The sequence below is a fragment of the Hylobates moloch genome, unplaced genomic scaffold (genome assembly GCF_009828535.3).
Source record: "Hylobates moloch isolate HMO894 unplaced genomic scaffold, HMol_V3 SCAFFOLD_16, whole genome shotgun sequence".
NCBI classification, from domain to species: domain Eukaryota; kingdom Metazoa; phylum Chordata; class Mammalia; order Primates; family Hylobatidae; genus Hylobates; species Hylobates moloch.
Window position 1 is genome coordinate 14,028,778 of NW_026652291.1, and position 24,279 is coordinate 14,053,056.

Here is a 24,279-nt window from a genome sequence, read left to right on the forward strand (position 1 = left end):
AAACCTCGTCTCTACTAAAAATACAAAAATTAGCCAGGCGTGGTGGCAGACACCTGTAATCCCAGCTGTTCAGGAGAATGAGGCAGGAGAATCGCTTGAATCCAGGATGCAGAGGCACATGCCTGTAATCCCAGTTACTCCAGAGGCTGAGACAGAATCATTTGCACCTGGGAGGCAGAGGTTGCGTTGAGCCAAGGTCGCACCGCTGCAGATAAGTGTAATATGACTTGGAAGATCTTTCAAGACTTCACCTCAGGTGTATAAGTAAAATTTATTTGAAACCTGAATTTGTTAAGTACAGAAAGGAAGACAATAAATGTAGTAAGAGCTGCTTGGTAGCACACATTACATATAAAGCAGTATGTTTAATCATATGTCTGTTCCTGTTTAGAAAATTTTGTATTTCTAAAGTATTAGCCAGTGATAGGCAAAAAAAGGAAAAGTATGAACTAAAATACTGAGTTCTCCTGATCCTTTTCTTTAGGTCCATATGGTTCTGTTTTTGTTATGTGGGGATTTGTCACTTCTGTGTTTTCTTGGTCTTCATACATGTAAAATGCCAGTTTTATTCATTAAGTATGAATAATTTTAAGCTGTTAAGTCTTTGCTTCCCTGCAATATGCTGTATAAAATACTGGCTGCCAATACATCTGTTTCTCTTGATGCTGGACACTTCTATCCAAAGTGCTGCTGTGAAGGCTGTAGCATTTTACAAATGTTTTGGCAAGAAGTGATTAAGGTACAGTTTAATGCAGGTTCCTGCCCACTTTGTATAGCCCCATGCACACAAAATAAATATCACACCCTCTTAACATCGACTGCTTCCTTTGTAGTACCATAAATATTCTTATTTTCTCTATTTCTGTACCCCCAACTGCAGCAGTTCAGAGAATGTCTTTTTTAACCATTTGATATCCATTTGGTAGAATATAGTGTATTGGGGATGTGTCTTGAAATTGGATGCCATTTGGGTAACAAACATGGTCAAGATCATATTAATGAGGTATGACGTATTTGTTCATTTTAGAAAAAGTAAAGGTGGGAATAACCAAACTAACTTAGTGCCACAGAAGATTTTTCTGGAGCACTCACAACAGTGAATGTGGAGCTAGTAATCTAGTGGGAGCTTGTATACACATCCATGTGTATGTGTATTTAGAGTGAGGCATGTCTAGGGCTGGAGTGGTATTGAATCTACTTCCACTAGCTGAGATAGTATGTAATTAAAATCTTGGTCGAGCATGGTGGTTCATGTCTGTAATCGCAGCACTTCAGGAGGCCCAGGCCAGTGGATTGCTTGAGGCCAGGAGTTCAAGACCAGACTGGCCAACATGACAAAATCCCATCTCTGCTACAAATACAAAAATTAGCTGGGCGTAGTGATGTGTGCCTGTCGTCCCAGCTACTAAGGAGACTGAGACAGGAGAATTGCTTAAACCTGGGAGGCAGAGGTTGCAGTGAGCCGAGATGGCACCACTGTGCTCTACCTGGGTGACAGAGCAAGACTCTGTCTCAAAAAGCAAAACAAAACAAAAGCCAAGATCTTGATGAAAAAATAGCGATGAGAAACATTGACCGGGCAATGATGAAGGCTCTGCCACCTTAATTGGGCTTGGGTAAATTTTAAAATCCAAGTCTCAATTATAAAATGAGGAAGTAAAACAAAAAGTTCTAAATTTTGCTTTTTAAACAATTGAGTCATTCTCTGTATCTTTAAAACACTAAAGTAGCTTTGTCTTTTCATTCTCATTTGAAAGGTTGTAGAACCTACCTTTTAAAAGTTAAGGTTATAAAACCTGTGAAAGTGAGGGGTCAGCAAGTGTTGGTCCTGCTATTTTTGTAAGTAATATTTTATTGAAATACAGCCATATCCATTCATTTCCAGTTGTCTGTGACTACTTTCCTACTACTGGAGCAGGGTTGAGTACTCGTAGTAGAGACCACATGAGCCACAAAGCTCAAAATATTTACTACCTGGCCTTTATATAGGCTTAGAAAATAGAGTCTTGACAAAATTTTATACTTTAATAGTGTGGTTTTTCCTTCTGTTAAAAAGAATGCCAATACCACCTTTCCTTTTTTTAGTTATTGCTGTTTATATTAAAGCGTCCTGAAATTATATTTTAGGACAATCTTAGCATTAACATAATTGCATCTGTCCTTTGTTTCACAGGAAGATGAAAAATTTCTGACAGATTTGTTTGCACAACTAACAGATGAAGCAACAGATGAGGAAAAAAGACAGGAATTGGTAAGAAATTAGATACTATGAAAGGCATAAAAATAAAACAACTGGCCGGGCTTGGTGGCTCACGCCTGTAATCCCAGCACTTTGGGAGGCCGAGGTGGGTGGATCACGAGGTCAGGAGTCTGAGACCAGCCTGGTGAACGTGGCGAAACCCCGTCTCTACTAAAAAGTACAAAAATTGGCCAAGCATGGTGGCGGGCACCTGTTATCCTAGCTACTCAGAAGGCTGAGGCAGGAAAATCACTTGAACTCGGGAGGTGGAGGTTACAGTGAGCCAAGATTGTGCCATTGCACTCCAGCATCGGCGACAAGAGCAAGACTCCGTCTCAATAAATAAATAAATAAATAAAATAAACTTTTTATATCACTTATCCTTTTTTCTAATTTCAGGTTAACTTTTTAAAAGAATTTTGTGCGTTTTCCCAAACGCTACAGCCTCAAAACAGAGATGCTTTTTTCAAGACTTTGTCAAACATGGGCATATTACCAGCTTTAGAAGTCATCCTTGTAAGTTTTGTGTCTCCTCATTTTTAATTACCATTTTTTAATCCCAAAATTAATATTTTTAATGCTACATGCAAATATTCTGTTATAGCCAATATTTAATATTAGCTGTGTAGTTCATTAAGTTAAGCTATAAAATTCCAATATTAGACAGTTTTCACACAGTATTAAAAGAATGCAGTTAAAGGAATTTTCCATAATTTAATGATAATTTGTCAGCTTTGCAGCTTATTAGCTGAAATGTTAAAATGGGCAAACAGAAATAAATGATTTAGAAAGTATAATTTTATCCATACAGTAAGAGTTTTATATGCAGAAGAATTTCTTTGACCTTTCTTTTACATTGCAGTTTTTTTATATGTTTTGTTAGGTTTGGATATTTACATAGCTATTGGTTCCATATTTTTATAATTACAGGAAAAATAAATGTTTTTTGTCTGCAGGGCATGGATGATACACAGGTGCGAAGTGCTGCTACTGATATATTCTCATACTTGGTTGAATATAATCCATCCATGGTACGAGAGTTTGTCATGCAGGAGGCACAACAGAATGATGATGTAAGTAAGAAGTTAACAGAGCAAAAAATAACCAGCAAGGTAAATATTATTTGTACTAATAGTAAGTATTTATACATAGGAAGCTATAACTTTTTATTATTCACTTTTAAGATTTAATTGTTGCTGTTTGGGAAAAGTGTAGCCATAATATCAGATGTCTTATTGTTCCCCTAAATTGGTTCCTGTCTCAGTTTATCAATTTGTCCTACAGCAATTATTTATGTTCATTTAAATTGCCTTTTAAAATGTTCATGTCAGGTTTTTTTGTTTGTTTGTTTTTTTTAATTCTGAAGTCAACTTGCTATGTTGTCTTTTTTAAATCATTTAGTCAATCAATTCTTGTATCTGGGGAATTATGAGTAAGTTACCTAGGAAAACATTGACTTTAGGGTAGATTCTCAGAATCGTCAAGAATGAAGAAATGTAGCACAGTCCCTTAAAATATGAAGGGTGCTGTTTCTTTACTGCCTAGCCATAGAGAACAAGCTGTTACGTTGTTCACAAACACTCACACACATTAGCATCTGAGATATACCAGATTTTAAAGTAATAGAGAATATATCCTGGTAATGTGAAGGGTGCGCCTGGATCACATAGTGCGTGACATGTGAGAGCACTAAATGTGTGTGCTCTCCTTTATTTTAAAATAATTGAACCAATGATTCTGATTTTTTCCTGCTTCCCCTATAACAATTTAGAAGCAACTTTTTACGTAAGAATGAGTAAGAAGGACCTGCTGTCAGATTCTTCTTAAGGGAGGAGGGGAATAAAGATCCCCTAAGGAAAAAAAAAATCTGTTTAGAATTCCAGCCTGTGGTATTTTTACGAAATAAGAAAATAGACTGTCTTGCTTTTTGAAAAGATCCTATTTAATGTATTGTGATGTCAAAAGGAAGTGGAATGCCATGTAACTGCTATGTTTAAGTTTTTATTTTTAAAGTATAGTGCAGGATTGGTGCAAAAAAGCACCAGTTCGAACTGTTGTGTCGTGTTTTTTTTTTTTTTTATAAAATATTAACGTCAGCCTCAGCAACATAGCAAGACCCTCCTTTAGTACAAAAATAATTTTTAAAACTTTGGTATGGTGGCATGCACCTATAGTCCCAGATAGGAGGATGAGAAGGAAGGGTCTCTTAAGACCAGGAGTTTGACTATGCAGTGAGCTATGATTGCTCCACTGCACTCCAGTCTGGGTGACGAAGCCAGACCCCATCTCAAAAAAAAAAAATTCTTTGAGAACCAAAGTATCTGTATTACTGAAAATAAAGGCTATTGTTGGTCCCATTAACCCATGAGCTGAACATGTGAACATGTGTTGATATACCTCAAAATACACACCGTAGGACTCTTTTTTTTTTTCTGTTTTGCAACAGAATAACATTTCAGTCACTAGGACTCTTGATTCCCACTCTTCTTGATCATCATTTCCATCTACTGTCTGCATTTCTCTATCCCTTGTCCATCCTGCCTTTGCATACACATAGACAAGAACAGGGATTTCCTCACTGAATCCCTCTCAATCTTATTTACTACTTAGGTGAGGAATACCAGTCATAATAGGACCTCAGGAAAACCAGCCATCTATTTATTTTGATATTTAGAATGTGTATAATCCATTTGTTCTCTCCACTCTCTAAATACCATAGTCTCATTTTCTCCAATTTCAGACATTCAGATAATTTTTTCCTAAATTTATTTTAAAAGGAAATTTTCTATCACTTTTACAAATGGAGAACATACATCATTGGCCATAAATAGAAGGACTCTGGAATAATAAAAGCAATAGACGGGGCGTGGTGGCTCACGCCTGTAATCCCAGCACTTTGGGAGGCTGAGGCAGGCGGATCACCTGAGGTAGGGAGCAAGACTAGCCTGACGATCATGGAGAAACCCTGTCTCTACTAAAAATACAAAATTAGCCGGGCATGGTGGTGCATGCCTGTAATCCCAGCTACTAGGGAGGCTGAGGCAGGAGAATCACTTGAACCTTGGAGGTGGAGGTTGTAGTGAGCCGAGACCGTGCCATTGCACTCCAGCCTGGGCAACAAGAGGCAAACTCCGTCTCAAAAAAAAAAATAAAATAAAAATAAAAGCAATGAAAGTAGAGTGATGTTCTAAATCCTACCTAAATATGCTTACTCTTAAAGCTGTGGTCATAAAACCCACTGGCTTTCTTCAAAAGGTAGATTACATTATTAGAAAGTTGTAAAGATGTATTATCACCAAACTAAAACTTTGCTTTTGCTTTATTCAGAGGAATTTAAAGATAATAGACAAGAAATTTCTATTTAGGGCTATGTCCCTGTACCACACTTTAGGGAATGAAACACTGTCATATGTCCTGTCAGATCACTGAGTTAAACATTTCACTTTGTAGTTAACAGAACAGCTAGAGCCTAGGTATAATGCTGTGGTATGTGTCTTAGTTTTTGCTTTTTCCATTCTCTCATAATAAGTGATCCTGAGTATGTCTATTTTTCTCTCCAGGATATTTTGCTCATCAACCTCATTATAGAACATATGATTTGTGATACAGATCCTGAACTTGGAGGAGCAGTCCAACTTATGGGCCTGCTTCGAACTTTAGTTGACCCGGAGAACATGCTAGCCACTGCCAATGTAAGCCATGAGCATTTTCCCTCTTTTTTCATAGCTAGTATATTGTAGTATTGCTGGCAGGAACCAGTGCGGTTAAAGTTCATGGAATTGTTCTTGATTCCTTAGAAAACAGAAAAGACTGAATTTCTGGGTTTCTTCTACAAGCACTGTATGCATGTTCTCACTGCTCCTTTACTAGCAAATACAACAGAAGACAAGCCTAGTAAAGGTAAGATAATTCAGGTTGGTAGTTAAGTTCTCTGTTCTTGAATGCTGAATTCCAAGCTGGTGTTAAGTAAATCTTTTTAGGAGGCAGCTAGTGGGAGGTAGAGGCTGGGAGGACACACCTTTTAAAAAGTAGTCTTTAAAAGTTCAAACCATCAGATTAACATAGAGGTCTTAATAATTGGTTGGTTGGTTGGTTGTTTTTATCAAAAGCAACCTGGAGTATTAATAATGTATTTTGAAAAGAAAGGTTCATGATAAAAATTTCCCTAAAAGGCCTGTAATCCCAGCCCTTTGGGAGGCCGAGGCAGGCGGATCATGGGGTCAGGAGATCGAGACCATCCTGGCTAACACGGTGAAACCCCATCTCTACTAAAAAAAAAAAAACACAAAAAAATTAGCTGGGCGTGGTGGCAGGCGCCAGTAGTCCCAGCTACTGGGGAGACTGAGGCAGGAGAATGGCATGAACCCAGGAGGCGGAGCTTGCAGTGAGCCAAGATCACGCCACTGCACTCCATCCAGCCTGGGTGACAGAGAGAGACTCCGATTCAAAAAAAAAAAAAATTTCCCTAGAAGTACTGTAATCAGATAACAGAAGCATGTAAAAGAAATAAGATAATTTTTTGTTGAACAATATTTGTATTCAGTTTGCATCTCCACTGGTGAAATATAAATAGAAGGCAGTAGCTATGGAAAAATTCATTTTAAATTATTTGTACTCCAGATGTATAGACAGAGCTAGGATTTTTGCACAATATTAAGCTACTTTTGTTTATATTGAAGATATGTTAAGGTTTGTTATTTTTGCATTTTATTCATTACAGCTTTAGCGTGTGTGTGTGTTTAGGAGGTCGTTTTAGGTCTACATTCGGAAATTGCTTATTTAAGCTTTAGGAGTAAATATATTATTTTGTTATTGGAATTTTTTTTTTTTTTTTTTTTTTGGAGACAGAATCTTGCTCTGTTGCCCAGGCTAGAGTGTGGTGGCGAGATCTTGGCTCACTGCAACCTCTGCCTCCCAGGTTCAAGCAATTCTCCTGCCCCAGCCTTCTGAGTAGCTGGGATTACAGGCACCCGCCACCACGCCTGGCTAATTTTTATATTTTTAGTAGAGGCAGGGTTTTCACCATGTTGGCCTGTCTGGTCTCAAACTCCGGGCCTCAAGTGATCTGCCCACCTTGGCCTCCCAAAGTGCTGGGATTATAGGTGTGAGCCACCACGCCCAGCCTTGAATTCTTAATATAGCATAATTATAGCACTCACATAAAATACAAGTTAAATTTACTTTTTGTGTAACTCCAGAATCAAGTCCATGAAATGTGAATGTCCATTTTTCTTACCTGCTTTATTCTTATTAGGTAAAGCTCGAGGCTTCTTTACAAACCACATGTTCTATTCCTCCAACCTTTATTAAGATGAGAACTCATTGTGATTTTGTGAAGGACTGTGTTATAATCTAAATGTGGGGGATTGAAAAAAAGCCTTTCAGAGGCTTGCTGCCTAGTGAGGAGTAAAGATAAGTCAATGATTATAATTCAGTATAGACTCGTTACAAGTAGTAAAGGAGGCACAAAACACACTGGAATCGAGGGAACAGGGAGAGAGAGTAATTGCACCAAAGAAGACACGGTGTCTGGCAAAACCTCATATGCTATATCTGTTGGAGAACATGCTAAGATACCTGGTAGAGGGTCCTTGAATTTTGGAATAAGGCAGATACTCTAGATTTGTATCCTAACTCTGCCTTACTAACTTTTCCAACTTGGGTCTAGTTAGTTAATAGGCTCATAATGTAAAACCAGTTTCCTATAGGGTTGTTAAATAAAAAAAAGTAAAGCACCATTCCTGGCACATGTTAGGCATTCAGTAAATGCTGATTTCCTCCTCCCTCAAGTTAATATATTTAGGTTAATAGAAGAGATTTTACTTGATTAGAATTTGAGTTCTTACATTTTAGAAGGAAAAATGTTAGTCATTAAATATAATTAGTTGTGTTTTGTTTCTTTTAGATGATTTTCAGACTGCCCAACTATTGGCACTTGTATTGGAATTGTTAACATTTTGTGTGGAGCACCATACCTACCACATAAAGAACTACATTATTAATAAGGATATCCTCCGGAGAGTGCTAGTTCTTATGGCCTCGAAGCATGCTTTCTTGGCATTATGTAAGTGTTAGAATTATTTATCATCTTTATATATTGGCATGTTGGTATTTTTTACATCTTATTGCCCAAATGAAAAGACCACTGATTTACAGATCAAGAGATCTAGGTTCTAATACTAGCTCTGCCACTGATTATGCAGGTTTGCCATGTTGAGCAGGTGTTTTTCTTTTCTCTCTTCTTACTTAATATACAGTAAGGGAGTAGAATGTGTCTACAGTGTTATATTCCATTACTAAAACAGCACTTTGATTATTTTACCTTGGATATTTTATAGCAGGGGTGACAGACTACAGCTGAGGCCAGATCCAGCCCATGGCCTATGATTGTACAGCCTACAAGCTGAAACATGTTTACGTTTTTAAAAGGTGGCCTGAGAGGAGAGAAATGAATATGGTACAGAGACCATATGTGGCCCACAAAGCCTAAAATATGTACTAGGTGGACCTTTATGAAAACGTTTGTAGACTCTTTTAGAGCAATATAGTCTCATAACAAGATTGTTCTTAGACATAAGTTTTTCAAAATGACTTTCACAGTGTTCTTAAGACCCTAGTTTGTTAGAGAAAACCATGTTTCTGAATTGAAAATAGGTTAATCCAGAATGTTCTTTATCAAGCAGCAGCCAGACATCTCAGGTAATGAGTTGCCATATGTAAGTGGTCCTTACTGGTAAGTTGTTAGACCAAATTTAGGGGCACCCTAGAGGTTCTGTAAGAGATTTCTGGTGGTAATTTAATTTTTGCCTTTTGGTTTTTAAAGGTAAGTTTGAGTGTTTTGTTGTTGTTGTTGTTGTTGTTGTTTGAAGCAGTCAGTCATGCACTAGAGGCCTGAATATATATCCATTTTTGCTAATCTTCTTTACTTCATTTCTAATTGTTTTGCTTAATTGATTTTTTAAAAATCCTGTAATTACATATTATTAAAATAATTACAAATTTAAAATTTTATTTAAAATGTATAAATAGGCCAGGTGCAGTGGCTCACGCCTGTAATCCCAGCACTTTGGGAGGCCGAGGCGGGTGGATCACGAGGTCAGGAAATCGAGACCATCCTGGCTAACACGGTGAAACCCCGTCTCTACTAAAAATACAGAAAATTAGCCGGGTGTGGTAGTGGGCGCCTGTAGTCCCAGCTACTTGGGAGGCTGAGGCAGGAGAATGGCGTGAACCCAGGAGGTGGAGCTTGCAGTGAGTCGAGATTGCGCCACTGCACTCCAGCCTGGGCGACAGAGCGAGACTCCGTCTCAAAAAAAAAAAAGTATAAATAAATAAATGGCCAGGCACAGTGGCTCATGTCTATAATCCCAGCACTTTGGGAGGATGAGGCTGGCAGATCACCTGAGGTCAGGAGTTCGAGGCCAGCCTGGGTAACATGGTGAAACCCCATCTCTACTAAAAATAGAAAGCTGGGTGTGGTGGTGCACGCCTGTAGTCCCAACTACTTGGGAGGCTGATATCGCGGTGAGCTGAAATTGTGCCATTGCACTCCAGTCTGGGCAACAGAGAGACACTGTCTCCCTACCCAAGAAAAACAATAAATTTTATATTTTATAAAAGCAACATTGCTTTCTTTTAAAATTCATTAAACTTCCTATCAGGGCAACATTATATTCATTTTTCTCATATACTATCACAGAAAAAGTGAGAACACCAAGGCCAAGTTTAGAGGGGGAGTTTATAGCTCTTTGACTTGTTCTTTTATGTTGATAATAGAGTTTTGTTCAAGTGTAGAAAAGGGGATTTGAGAGCAGAACGGAAAAACTGAATAAATGAATAAATTTAGTTTTATTTTACCAAACATATTAAACACAACTATATTTCATTGATTCAAAAAGTACACTTTTACACATTATCTCTGAAATCAAGATGAGTCTTACAATTAACCTATTTATGCCTAGTGTTCCATTATTGGAACACTGAGCTTGTGGGAGTTATTTATATCCTGCTCAAGGTCATCACCAAGGTCTGATTTTTTTTTTTTTTTTACAGAAAAAAATTTGCAACCTCTAGCATGAATGGGTTAATGGCATGTCACTATAATTGGTAGCTTAGTCAGTGGCATCTTAGATTTGATTACTATCTTATATCTGGTGTACTAGGAAAATAAGATGGTTATGACCTGGACTTGGCCATCAACGGAATCAGTTCATTAGGAGGAGGGAGTCATGTGAAAATCAAAATGCAACAGTAATAAGCACTATATTGAGGTGTGTTTGGATGCATAGTGGAAATAATTCATTATAATTTAATGAGGCAGATGAAAAATTTCACACAAGTGGTAACTTGAGTTGTGTCTTGGTCATGGGAGAGTATTGCATTCTTGTTAATTGGGTAAAAAAAAAAAAGTGGCATGTGGACAAAGTATACTGGGTCTTTTTTTTTCTTTTTTCCGAGACGGAGTCTCACTGTGTCGCCTTGGCTGGAGTGCAGTGGCACGATCTTGGCTCACTGCACCTCCACCTCCTGGGTTCAAGCGATTCTCCTGCCTCAGCCTCCTGAGTAGCTGGGATTACAGGAGCGCACCACCACGCCCAGCTAATTTTTGTATTTTAGTAGAGATGGGGTTTCACCATGTTGGTCAGGCTGGTCTCAAACTCCTGACCTCGTGATCCGCCTGCCTCGGCCTCCCAAAGTGCTGGGATGCAGGTGTGAGCCACAGCGCCCAGCCTACTTGGTCATTTTTAAAGAGAGTCAGGACAATGCAGCTGAAAGGAAAGGACTTTTCTTTAGTTCAGTTCCTCATTTCATTATTTTGCTTGCAGTATTGCAAAGAAAATTTCTCATAATCTAATGAGAACTTTGGAGAGAATCTTAAGTAAATGAAAGTTTGTTGTTGGAAACTAGGTATGTTAGCAAAATCTTAGTTATGTTTCATTGTTGATATTTTCCAAACTGAGTCAGGTTATCATTAAACCTAACTCTTTGAAAGGACTTCTTGGTGTACCTCTCTTCCCAGGGTTGAGGATATATAAGTATCTTCCTAACAAAGATGCCTGTCATTAGGAACAAGCTTTTTAGAACTGGCTTTGTAGTATGCAATAGGAGTTTTTATCAAAGATATCTAAGAACTAAAATAAATTTGAGGAAATTTAAGATACTTGTGGTTCTTCTGAAAAAAGTGTACGTTGAAGTATTAGGTATAGTATTTTTTAAAGGAGGGTTTATTGATATTTAAGTTTAGGTGCACATATATAAATGCAGACAGTAATGAGCAGTTAAATGTAACAGTTTGGGGATTTAGGGAGCTTTTAATTTTTTTATATTTGCTGCTGCTTAATTATACTTTGTCATCTTTAAAGACAACTAGTTAAGTATGTAGGTGTGTCTTGCAATCATTTCTAAACTCGGTCTTTATAGGCTAGATATCACATCTATCAATTTCCTTGGCCTTTCTAAGTTCCTTGGATCTTACATTGTAGCCCTTTAGCTCATACTTTTACGTTGTTTGAGGGTGTTTTGTTGTTCTTGTTAAAAACATGGAAATCTTAAAAAGGAATGAAATAAAGCTTTATTATAGAGGCATTTATTCAATTATTAGTTACAAGGTAAAAAGTCACAAATTTATTACATGAAATTCACGTTTTATAAAGTACAGATAAATAGTGTTTTTTTAGAGATGATTGAAACTAAGCACAAGAGGTTCCTGGAAATGTGAATGAAGGTTAGAGATGTGAGTGGAAGCAGAATGTGCTTTACATTGAAAATCCAGTGGCAATGCCAACTTGGCCTATCCTAAAAGCTTTCTCCACTCTACTTGACTTGACTTCCAAGATCTTACTGGTAAAATTTTGAAAGCAGCTTTTTACTCAACAGCAAAGAATAGTGGTTGGATATTTTTGATGCGGGTTTCTTTTAAGGAATGGATTTGAGTGGTAATAATACAAAGTTCTTGATATAAAAATGTAAGAGCAAATGGAAATAAGGACCAAAACAAAAAGACCACTAGAACCTCCTTCTATCTACCCCAGCAGTTTCTGGATAGAAGTGCTCTTGAGGAAGTGCAGTGGTGCCATCTACATTCCTTTGTCTTAGTGAATTTCAGGAAAGGAGTTTTCCACTCACCTAGGAACTACAGTCAGACAAGAGGGGTCAGTGTGTGTGTGTGTGTGTGTGTTTGTGTGTTATGGTAGGACACAAGTCTCCACAAAGCCCGCAAAGTTGGAGTACAAATTCTTAAAATAGTAATACTCCTGCCTTAATTATTACAAGTTTAAAATGTGGTCTATTAGCATGAGCTCTAAAGTACTGATTTTTATTCCTAAAAATGGAAATGCCTCAGTAAGTTCCTTTGCCAAATAACCTTAAAAATACAAACTGAAAATATTGTTTTGGGAAAATAAACCCTTGTTAGGCGTTGACTTATCACACAGAAAGATGCCTCTTAGTGTTTAAAATGTCTTAGTTCACCATGAGTATGTTTTTAAAAATATTCAGTAGTTTAAAAAATAAAATGCAATTATTATTCTATAAACTATTTAGAAACTCCCTGCCCAGAGTGTTTCTTAAGAAAGATACACTCTTAAATAAGTTGCATTGTTAAGGCAGTTAATAATCAACTGTACCTAATTGGGCATTCACTTGTGGACCTCTTTTCTGCCAACTAAAGAAAAATTGAGCTGCTTTACTCCTCTGCCTTCCCACCCAGAAACCGTGTCAGCATGGTTGCCTGGCTACCTGCTCATGAAGGACTTGATTAATAGCAAATTGGCAATTTAACGAGCCACTTCCATGATCTCCAAAGAAACCAAAATACAAACACAATATTTAATCTTGCCAACCGAAGACGATGTGACTGCATGAAGTGAGTATGCTTTTTTGCACTGTTTACAATAACTGGGGCATTAACTTACTGATAATTCCATTTAGGTAAAGAGGGCTTTGTTGAAGTCTAGCTGTCTGAGTATATTTGTGTCTTGATGAATGGTGACTTAAGTAACTCCCCATACCTCAAGATGTAAATATACCTTTTAATCTGTAAGTTAAAGCCTAATTAATTATGAAAATGAAAACTAGAAAAAAATTAAAAAGCATACTCGCTACAATAAGCATAGAGGACCACATTTTAAATAACATCCTCTAAATTTATTTTTAAACTATGGCAAGGCAAATTTTGGGTCATGCAGATTTTTGTGGGTTTATGGCCTTTCTACAGCCACATCCACAAATAAATAAAATTCCATGAACTACAATGCAAAATAGTAAGAGTGTCCAAAAATATTGAAGATCAAATTATACAGTGGATTGCCCTAATAAAACACTGGTTTTTTCTATTAAGGTGAATATAAAAGGTCATGTTGAATTTTTTCATCTTAAGTAGTGTGATAGGTTCATTCGTTTGTCTTAGCTCTTATTTTAGATCTAAATTACATTTTGGTCATTAGTAACTGGTTTATTTTCAGGATTTTTCTGGCTTTCTAAGACTTGTGTTCTATGATGACATATACTACTTTTAGAAGACATTTTTCTGATAACACTTTCATAATCCTTATCTTTAGGTTCACAGTTCCGGAAGTGCAAACATCATAAATAATTATTGATATGTGTTAGTTTTTTTTTGTTTGATGGTTATTTTTGTTTGGTAAGTCTAAAGTATGGAAGAGTGGTATGTGATTTAAACAACAATGCCTCTGTGTTTCAGGTGCCCTTCGTTTTAAGAGAAAGATTATTGGATTAAAAGATGAGTTTTACAACCGCTACATAATGAAAAGTTTTTTGTTTGAACCAGTAGTCAAAGCTTTTCTCAACAATGGATCCCGCTACAATCTGATGAACTCTGCCATAATAGAGATGTTTGAATTTATTAGAGTGGTAGGTTATGTATTTTTAATTAGAATTTTCGTTTTAATTGTTTGAGAAAATTGAATATGCATTACCTAGTATTTTGGCTTGAAATTATAATATTTGGAGAGATTTTTTTTTTTTTTTTTAACGAAAGTACCAAAAGCCTGTGAGAGATTTGATTCAAGCTACATCTTACCTCTCAGCAGCTACAAATCTTTTAGCAGGGGTCCTCAACCCCTTGGCCATGGACCAGTCCATAGCCTGTTAGGAACCAGGCTGCACAGCAGGAGGTAAGCTGCTGGCAAGCAGACATTACTGCCTGAGCTCTACCTCCTGTCAGATCAGCAGCAGCATTAGATTCTCCTAGGAGCATGAACCCTTTGGTTAACTGTGAGGTGGAACAATTTCATCCTGAAACCATGTCCCCCCACTCCCACCCCAGTTGGTGGAAAAATTGTCTTTCATGAAACCAAAAAGGTTAGGGACTGCTGCTTTGTAGGATGGTCACAGTAATCATTTTAAGAAAGCAAAACTACACTTGACAGATAAGCATTTGAATGTGTTTTTCTTAACTTACACATTTCTAAAGACCAATTTCATAATACTCTTTATTCTCTAGTAATGTAATAAGCTAGTGGTTCTCATTGATGCTGTGCAAATTTATCTGGCATGGCTTTTTGTTTGTTTTTTAGAGACAGGGTTTTGCTATGTTGCCCAGCTGGGCTCAAACGATCCTCCCACCTCAGCCTCACAAGTAATTGAGACTGTAGGTGCATACCACAGTACCTGGATGTCATGCTTTTTTTAAAGTTGGGATAAAATAATATAAAACATTAAACTTGCTATTTTAACCATTTTAAAGTATACATTCACATTGTTGGCAGCCATCACCATTATTCATCTCCAGAACTTTTCTGTAACATGCTTTTTTGTGGGAGTGGGGGAGGGGGGTGGGGACAGAGTCTCACTCTGTCACCCAGGCTGAAGTGCAGTGGCATGATCTCGACTCACTGCACCTTCCACCTCCCAGGTTCATGTGATTCTTCTGCCTCAGCCTCTAGAGTAGCTGGGATAACAGACATGTGCCACCATACCCGGCTAATTTTTGTATTTTTAGTAGAGATAGGGTCTCACTATGTTGGCCAGGCTGGTCTCAACCTCCTGACCTCAGGTGATCTGCCCACCTTGGCCTCCCAAACTGCTGAGATTACAGGCGTGAGCCTCTTCACCCGGCCTGTGACATGCTTTTAAAATACGCATGGCTGTTGTGTGTTCTCTCTTGTAAGTGGGAACTAAACTTTGAGTACACATGGAAATAAAGGGAACAACAACAGATACCAGAGCCACTTGAGGGTAGAGAGTAGGAGAAGGTGGGGATTGAAAAACTACCTATTGGGTACTGTGCTTACTACCTGGGTGATGAAATAAGCTATACACCAAACCCCTGTGACACGCAGTTTACCCATATAACAAATAATGCACATGGACCCCCGAACCTAAAATAAAAATTAATTAATAAAACATATATGTCCATGGCCAGGGATAGTGGCTTATGCCTGTAATCCCAGCACTTTGGCAGGCCAAAGTGGGAGGATTGCTTTAGGCCAGGAGTTAGAGACCAGCTTGGGCAACATACCAAGACCCCATCTCTACAAAAATTTTTTGTTAAAACTTAGCCCCATATGGTGGTGCATGCCGATAGTCCTAGCTGCTCGGGAGGCTGAGGTGGGAGGATTGCTTGAGCCCAGGAGTTCAAGGCTGCGGTGAGCTATGATCATACCACTATATCTCAACCTGGGTGCCAGAGCGAGACCCCATCTCTAAAAGATACACATACCCAGCCCGCACATCAGAATCACCTAGGGCAAGACCTGGGCATTTACTTTGTAAAGACCCATAGATAGCTGGGTGCAGTGGCTCGCACCTGTAATCCCAGCACTTTGGGAGGCCGAGGCAGGTGGATCACCTGAGGTCGGGAGTTCAAGACCAGCCTGACCAACATGGAGAAACCCCATCTCTACTAAAAATACAAAATTAGCCAGGCGTGGTGGGGCATGCATGTAATCCCAGCTACTCGGGAGGCTGAGGCAGGAGAATCGCTTAAATCCAGGAGGCAGAGGTTGCAGTGAGCCGAGATCACGCCATTGCACTCCAGCCTGGTCAATAAGAGCAAAACTCCATCTCAAAAAAAAAAAAAAAGACCCATAGATAAATTGGGGACTACTAGGACTACTATAGTAGCCAGTGTACGTTATTCCCTTTTTTATTGTTTGGTTATCTCTAAGATTATGTAATTTTATGAAATTAAGCTATTTTTGGTGGGTATGAATTGACTAAATTAAGCCTCATCTTGCTAAAATGACATTTTCCTATCATTTTTTCATTACTATTCTTTTCTGTAGGAAGATATAAAATCATTAACTGCTCATGTAATTGAAAATTACTGGAAAGCACTGGAAGATGTAGATTATGTACAGACATTTAAAGGATTAAAACTGAGATTTGAACAACAAAGAGAAAGGCAAGATAATCCCAAACTTGACAGGTAAATTACCGTATATTTAAACCTATTCGTTCAGCAAGTTGTATGGTAGTGGCTTTATTGTTTATTTGATATTATTTGGCTTGACAAGAAACGGGGAAATCAGCAGATAGCAAATAGAAATTGTAGCTTCCTGTAAGGGTCAACATAAATGTTTCCCTGAAGATTTATTAGTATAGTACCTCAGGCATGTATCAAGCTAGATAATGGAAAAAAAAAAAAAAAAAGACCAAACAGTGGAAGTGAGGCTTCATGTGTTCAAAATAGAATCAGAGCATTATATTACTTGCTTTGAATTTACAAGTTACTAAGGTTACAAATTATTCTTTAAAATTTTGTAATTAAATACCTGGATTTACATTGATATTTTAATATTTGTAAATTTCATGTTAATTCCCTATGTTAACAAGTTTAATACGTCATCTGTAACAGTACAATTAAGTCCATATATTTTTTTTTATTTACTCTTTCTTCTCTACTCATAGTATGCGTTCCATTTTGAGGAATCACAGATATCGAAGAGATGCCAGAACACTAGAAGATGAAGAAGAGATGTGGTTTAACACAGATGAAGATGACATGGAAGATGGAGAAGCTGTAGTGTCTCCATCTGACAAAACTAAAAATGATGATGATATTATGGATCCAATAAGTAAATTCATGGAAAGGAAGAAATGTATGTTGAAAAAAAAAATGGGCAAGAGAAAATTAAGGCTTTCTTACTCTAGATTTATTCTTATTTCTTGACAAAATGATTATTTGCTTGGAATGTGTGATGGCATGGGGTTTAAAGACTCCATTGCTTTATGAGATGTGACTGAATAGCAGTGTTGTGCAGGCATAGACTAAGTTTTCTTAATTTGAGTTAAATAAGGAATATACTATTTCAGGAAGGGTAGGGATACTGAATATGATTCTGAAGGTTTCACTTCTCTGGAGTAAGATCCAATGAATGGAATTGTGGTTAGTATTTTGGTAAGCTTCATTTGTAAATTGAACTTCAATGTTTCTACCCAGCGTAGTAAGCTAGTTAAATGTGTTTTAGTGTTACCTCATTTGGGGAAATTTAAAAAAGAATGAGTATGGGGGACAACTATTGACAGTATTCTCATTTTTAGTAAAAGAAAGTGAGGAAAAGGAAGTGCTTCTGAAAACAAATCTTTCTGGACGGCAGAGCCCAAGTTTCAAGCTTTCCCTGTCCAGTGGAACGAAGACTAACCTCACCAGCCAGTCATCTACAACAAATCTGCCTGGTTCTCCGGGATCACCTGGATCCCCAGGATCTCCAGGCTCTCCTGGATCCATACCTAAAAATACATCTCAGACGGCAGCTATTACTACAAAGGTACATTTTTGGCTCCTATTTTGCCCCCTTTTTTCCCAATTGAAGCTTTCTCAACAATAATTTTAACTAAGATTCCCTTTGGTTACTGCCACCTAGAACTAATTTAACATTCATGAACTAGAGGATGAGGGCCCCCACCACTTGAACTTATATAAAGGGTGAGAAATTTCTGAAAGTTTTTTTATGACCAATCCAAGTCTGAATATAGTGTGAATTTTTACTTGGGTATTTTGCATTTTAGAACTGAAACTTCAAATTTGTATGTCAAAACATTTACAGAAATGTTTAAGGTTTTCAGTTATTCTTGAATAAATTTTCCTAACTAATACCCAGATAAAGCCTTTGTGGGGAAATGATAATCTAAATACCTGGATACTTCTAACTTTACTTTGCCAGTTAAGGTTTTTTTTGGGTTTTTTTTGTTTTTTTTTTGTTTTTTAAGAAAACTAAACATCTACTGTCACTAACATTTCATATAAGAAAGGAACAAGGGCCGGGCTCGGTGGCTCACGCCTGTAATCCCAGCACTTTGGGAGGCTGAGGCGGGTGGGTCACGAGGTCAGGAGATCGACCATCCTGGCTAACATGGTGAAACCCCGTTTCTACTAAAAATACAAAAATTAGCTGGGCGTGGTGGCAGGCACCTGTAGTCCCAGCTACTCTGGAGGCTGAGGCAGGAGAATGGCGTGAACCTGGGAGGCAGAGCTTGCAGTGAGCCGAGATCGCTACTGCAACAGCGAGACTCCGTCTCAAAAAGGAACAAAATCTTAATAAGAAAAAGTATAGAAAACATGCAATCTCAGAATAAAACCAGTTTTGGGGGCTCCTTATGCCAACCACCCTTTTCTTTTGAGACATAATATATTTATTGATTATTGGGCTAGCAGACTAGCAGTTAAAAGACTGACATTTGGGAATCACTGATGTAAATCAGACACGTAATGCCCATTCAGTCTTTTTTTTTCTGGCATGAGCTGGAGATTCCTAACAGCCAAGAAGTGAATCTGAGACACGCCGAAATGAAGAGGCAGGCTTGAGAGCAGAGCAGTGTGAATTTCTCCCTTAGCGTCTAAATAAAGCAAGCGGCAGCCGAGCACGGTGGCTCACGCCTATAATCCCAGTGCTTTGGGAGGTCGAGGCGGGCGGATCACGAGGTCAGGAGATCCGAGACCATCCTGGCTAATACGGTGAAACCCCGTCACTACTAAAAATACAAAAACATTAGCCGGGTGTGGTGGCGGGCGCCTGTAGTCCCAGCTACTCAGAAGGCTGAGGCAGGCGCATGGTGTGATCCCGGGAGGTGGAGTTTGCAGTGAGCTGAGATGGGGCCACTGCACTCCAGCCTGGGCGACAGAGTGAGACTCCGTCTCAAAAAATAAATAAATAAAGCAAGCGGCAGTGGTTTCTGGTGAAGGAGCAGGGCTAAAAGGAAACCCAGATGAAATGAGGAAGAGTCAGGGTAGAACTGCTTTCCTAACATCTAATAGAAAGCCTGTCTACCCTCATTTCTGGTTGTCTCTATCTGCTGCAGTTTTCATTTTAGTACTTCTTTCTTTTTTTTTCTTTTTTTTGAGACAGAGTCTCAGTCTGTCACCCAGGCTGGAGTGCAGTGGCGTGATCTTAGCTCACTGCAATCTCCACCTTCCAGATTAAAGCGATTCTTGTGCCTCAGCCTCCCGAGTAGCTGGGATTACAGATGTGCACCACCACGCCTGGCTAATTTTTTAATTTTATTAGAGACAGGGTTTCACCATGTTAATTAACAGGCCAGGCTGGTCTCGAACTCCTGTCCTCATGTGATCCCTCCGCCTCAGCCTCCCAAAGTGCTGGAATTAGCCTCATTTTTATACTATTTTTAGACTTTATGTTTAAAAAAACTTTAATGTGCTATTAAGTCTTGAAACATTTTTCATTCATTTTCTAACTCCTGGGTAATTTGCTAGGATTATAAACTACTTAAATTTTTTTGCTTTAGTTTGGGAGCAGTGGCTCATGCCTGTAATCCCAGCACTTTGGGAGTCCAAGGTAGGTGGATCGCCTGAGGTCAGGAGTTCAAGACCAGGCTGGCCAACATGACAAAACCCTGTCTCTAGTAAAAATACAAAAATTAGCCAGGCATGGTGGCGGGCGCCTGTAATCCCAGCTACTCGGGAAGCTGAGGCAGGGAGAATTGCTTGAACCCGGGAGGTGGAGGCTGCAGTGAGCCGAGATCACACCGCTGCACTCCAGCCTGGGTGACATAGCGAGACTCCAACTTGGAAAAAAAAATTTTTTTGCTTTAATTCTAATTAACTCAAAGTTCTCCCTTATTGTAAAAAAGTATGCATGTTTATTACTGGAAATTTAGAAAATATGTAAACATAATGAATTCAAGTTTAACGCAGTCCCACCACCCAGAAATAACCACCGTTACTACGTTGGTAGGATCTATTTTCTTTCTCTAGCCAGAAAACACCAGTGTGTTTATATGTTTTGTTTTCTGTTCTTTAAATAATCCTTATTTCTGAACAGGGAGGCCTCGTGGGTCTGGTAGATTATCCTGATGATGATGAAGATGATGATGAGGATGAAGATAAGGAAGATACGTTACCATTGTCAAAGAAAGCAAAATTTGATTCATAATAATGGCAACGGCCTAGGATCAGTACCTGTTGAAAAAAACTGGTTCTCCACCCCTCCCCCATACAAAATCCACAACAAAGCGCAGTGGTCTCTTGTGAATGACTGACACAGATCAGCCTCTTACACTTGACTTCTGCTCATCAAGTGCCAATTCAATGGAGCAGGAGGAGGGGATATCCTACATTTAGGGGAAAGACTTAAGCCTTTGAGCTCTCCAGCTTGGACCACACATTGCCCTTTTCTCAGGGAAGGAAATGGAAACAAAAAGCCAACAGGGCAGGGGTTTTGTAAGTGGAACTCTGGATTGACTGGTCAGTTGCTACAATCAGAATATGCTTTCTTGGACCATGTTTGAGACTCAGAAGAATGGGCCTTTCTGCCATAATTCTTCACTAGTCAAGAATGCCAGCAGTTTCTTTGTATAAAGAGACCTGCCTTTAAAATCATACATTCTGAACATTTTAGTCAAGCTACAACAGGTTTGGAAAACCTCTGTGGGGGAGGGGCGAGTATAAAGTTTTCCTCTTTTTTATCTGTTCCCTTTGCCCTTCAAACTGCAGATTTTTTTTTTTAAGTGGGGACTTCTCCCTACTTGATTAAAGATTGAGTGGAATTCTAGATGTGGTCATTTGTGTCATAATTTTTTTGTTTTATTTTGTTTTTGATTTTTTTTTTCCTCCCCTGAGTGTATGCTTAGTTGTTGAGTATATATATTTGGGACCATTAAAACTTTTTTTGATGTAATATAACCTAACGCGTTGTGCTGGTACCTGTTTTACCATGTGTAATTTTTGTTCTACATCACAGTTCTTAATTTGTTTAGAGTTTTATGAAAGATGGTATAGTTTTTATTGACAAAAGCAAAGTAATCTTACAACTATGTGCATACAAAAGCAATACTATTTTGTGACTAAATATTTTATATTAAAATTTACATCAGCAACTGTCGTGAGAATTCAGGGAAATAGAGTGGAATTTAAAACTTCAACAGTTTTGTTAAATCTAGAAACATGAAATTAGTATTCCAAAGAGATTCTGAAATTTCTTTTCTTGGGGAAATGACGGTACATTAAATCAAAATTGAGGATGGATGATTTAAAAACATTTGACTTTTGAATAATAAAAAGAAAAGTGAAGAGTAAGAGAAATTGTATTAGTTGTATGTTTCTTGTTTTTGTTTTTAACTACTCCCTTTGGAATACCAGTTTGACTTGTAAGTGGTGGTTTCTAAATAAATACCTGGCCAGAGGACCATCACCTGTCACCTTATTAAAACAGTATTTTTAAATAGGTTCTTTTTGTTGTCTTAGATGTGATCAAATTATTTCAAGGAAAATGAAACTAATTCTACTTACCCTCACTTTTTAAAGTGAAGAGCTTAGAACTTACTTAAGAATATATTTTCACATGTGAATAAAACTTCATATCCAGGAAAGGATGCTATTTTAAGTATCATATACTTCAACTGAGTATCTAGCAAGCGCTGTGTGTTTCTCTGTCTTGTCTTGTTTATTCCTCAGTAAATTACAATGGTCATACCAAAAACAAGACTATACTGCATAGTTGGATAGAAAACCAGAAAGTGTCAACTTGCTACAGTCATTACAAGTTTTATTATTGGCTGATAATTTTTTTTAACAACAAAAACTTTGGGTGCTTAATTATGAGATTATATCTCACTACAGTATAGATCTAATTCAGAGGCACAAGTTTTGGCTATTAATAATTGAAGTTAATCAACTTATCTTGCAAATAAAGAGAAGAAAAACTCAGGATCTAAGCCAATTATATTATGTCTTCCTTTTTTACCTAGAAAGCCCCATGGTCAAGTAATGTTTCTGCCTTAAACATACAATTTAAAACTGACCTTTCTGGGTGATTCTTGAAACACTTGTCTTGGTATTCTGCAAGTTCTTAGATGGAGGGAAGAACTTGCATCACTTGCTTTCGTTTTGTGGTCCAGTATATTAACTGCTGGCCTTCCACAGTTAAGAGATGACTTTTCATCGATGGACTTTTGTGTTCCCTTAGTTATTCGTGATTATGGTTACTGAAATAGAAACCTGACACAAGTGTTCCTAAAACAGCAGGAGAAATGAGGTTAGAAATAGCTTGTCGTCTTATGAAGGAATACTGTTAGAAAGAAATTGCTAGAAATACAACACTACACACAGTTCCATATGACTCAAAAGTCCATACTTTGTTTCACTCTGTCACCCAGTCTGGAGTGCAGTGGTATGACCATGGCTCACCGCAGTCTTGACCTCCCAGGCTCAACTGATCCTCCTGCCTCAGCCTCCCAAGTAGCTGGGACCAAAGGGACACCACCATGCCTAGCTAATTGGTTATTTTTTGTAGAGACGGGATCTCCCTATGTTGTCCTGGTCTCAAGTGGTCCTCCTGCCTTGGCCTCCCAAAGTGCTGTGATTACAGGTGTGAGCCATCATGCCTGACCAAAAGTCCAAACCCTTAATCACAGATACTATCTTGGTAACCGACAAGAATGTAGTTAAAATTCTTTCGGTCATTTTGCAGTGTTTAAAATGAAAACATTTTCATCTCCCAGAGTGAACTCAACAGTTTCTGAAAAAGATTTTATAATTATTGCAGGAAACACCTTGACATCTTTTTAATAGAATGATGTGTCTTTTTTTCTGCCCAATTATACTCAGGTCTTGCATCTAATTTTTCCCAGAACTCCAATTTGCAAGTCAATCTTTTTGAATTTGGAAATGCAGGGGAGGCATGGAGCAGGGGAAAACATTCCCTACTATTTGTTCTTAATTAACAATTGGTCATTGTAAAGGCTGCAAGATTAGAATGGCAACAAGTTTAAACTGGAAGATTTAAGTGGAAATTTTTTCAGGTTATCAGCAGATTTCTGATATTTAACCATAAATAACTGCTAAAGCAGCGTTGTCAGAGTTCCTTTTGGAGGAAAATTTAGGCCTTCAAAATTCTTTTATTCAGATGATATTAAATTTTTCTGACAATGTTATTTCAAGAAAGATTATAGACATTTTTATGTATGGACTTATCTACCATTACACTGGGGCTTTGAGAGCATATGAGGAAATGAGTCATCAGTATGTTGTGATTCCCAATGCTAATTCAATTTTTATTTCTTTAGCCTTAATACCTTATTTTGGCTTTGTAGAATGATAAATCTGAAAGAAAACTGTAGAGATCCGCTTTTCAGCTGAGTATGTTAACGCTGGAGTCAAATGTCTTGTTTCTTCAAATAGTTCTTGTTGGAGACACAACGTTCCTTGACCCTTTTTCAGTCTCCTGGATAAAAGGTTCTTCCATGGACTCAGAGGAAATAGTGTTTACTTCAACATGATGCCAGATAGGCTTTTGTTTATTTAATTTCCTCTGCCTCCTACCATTTCAAAGAAAGTGCTCTGGTATAAGTAACATCCTACCTGCAGATTTATTGGATCCTTTTTCGTTCTCTATTATTTGACACTGAGGCAGCATTAGCTACCAACCACTGTTTTTTTGGTATCTTTGTCTTGGTTTCTACACGTGTTTTAACTTTTTTTTTTTTTTTTTTGGAGATGAGGCCTCACTCTGTTGCCCAGGCTGGAGTGCAGTGGGGCGAGCACAGCTCACTGCAGCCTTGACCTCCTGGGTTCAAGCAATCCTCTTGTCTCAGCCTCCCGAGTAGCTGGAACTAGTTATGTG

At 38.1% G+C, this 24,279-nt stretch overlaps 1 protein-coding gene across 3 annotated transcripts in view; it reads left to right on the plus strand.

Moving 5' to 3' along the window:
• Positions 1–21,210, plus strand: part of PPP4R3A (protein phosphatase 4 regulatory subunit 3A) — a 52,572-nt gene extending 31,362 nt beyond the window's left edge. For 2 of the 3 annotated variants that reach the window (XM_032179530.2, XM_032179531.2), the window contains exons 6-16: positions 2,174–2,251; positions 2,639–2,755; positions 3,196–3,351; positions 5,800–5,931; positions 6,037–6,139; positions 8,145–8,303; positions 13,941–14,110; positions 16,486–16,628; positions 17,111–17,301; positions 17,744–17,970; positions 20,482–21,210. In XM_032179530.2, coding sequence (XP_032035421.1) covers positions 2,174–2,251; positions 2,639–2,755; positions 3,196–3,351; positions 5,800–5,931; positions 6,037–6,139; positions 8,145–8,303; positions 13,941–14,110; positions 16,486–16,628; positions 17,111–17,301; positions 17,744–17,970; positions 20,482–20,592 — 1,587 coding nt within the window. In that variant the 3' untranslated portion in view covers positions 20,593–21,210. The remainder of the gene's footprint in view (positions 1–2,173; positions 2,252–2,638; positions 2,756–3,195; positions 3,352–5,799; positions 5,932–6,036; positions 6,140–8,144; positions 8,304–13,940; positions 14,111–16,485; positions 16,629–17,110; positions 17,302–17,743; positions 17,971–20,481) is intronic. The other variant, XM_032179532.2, reaches the window with a different exon arrangement.
• The last annotated feature ends 3,069 nt before the right edge of the window (positions 21,211–24,279 follow it).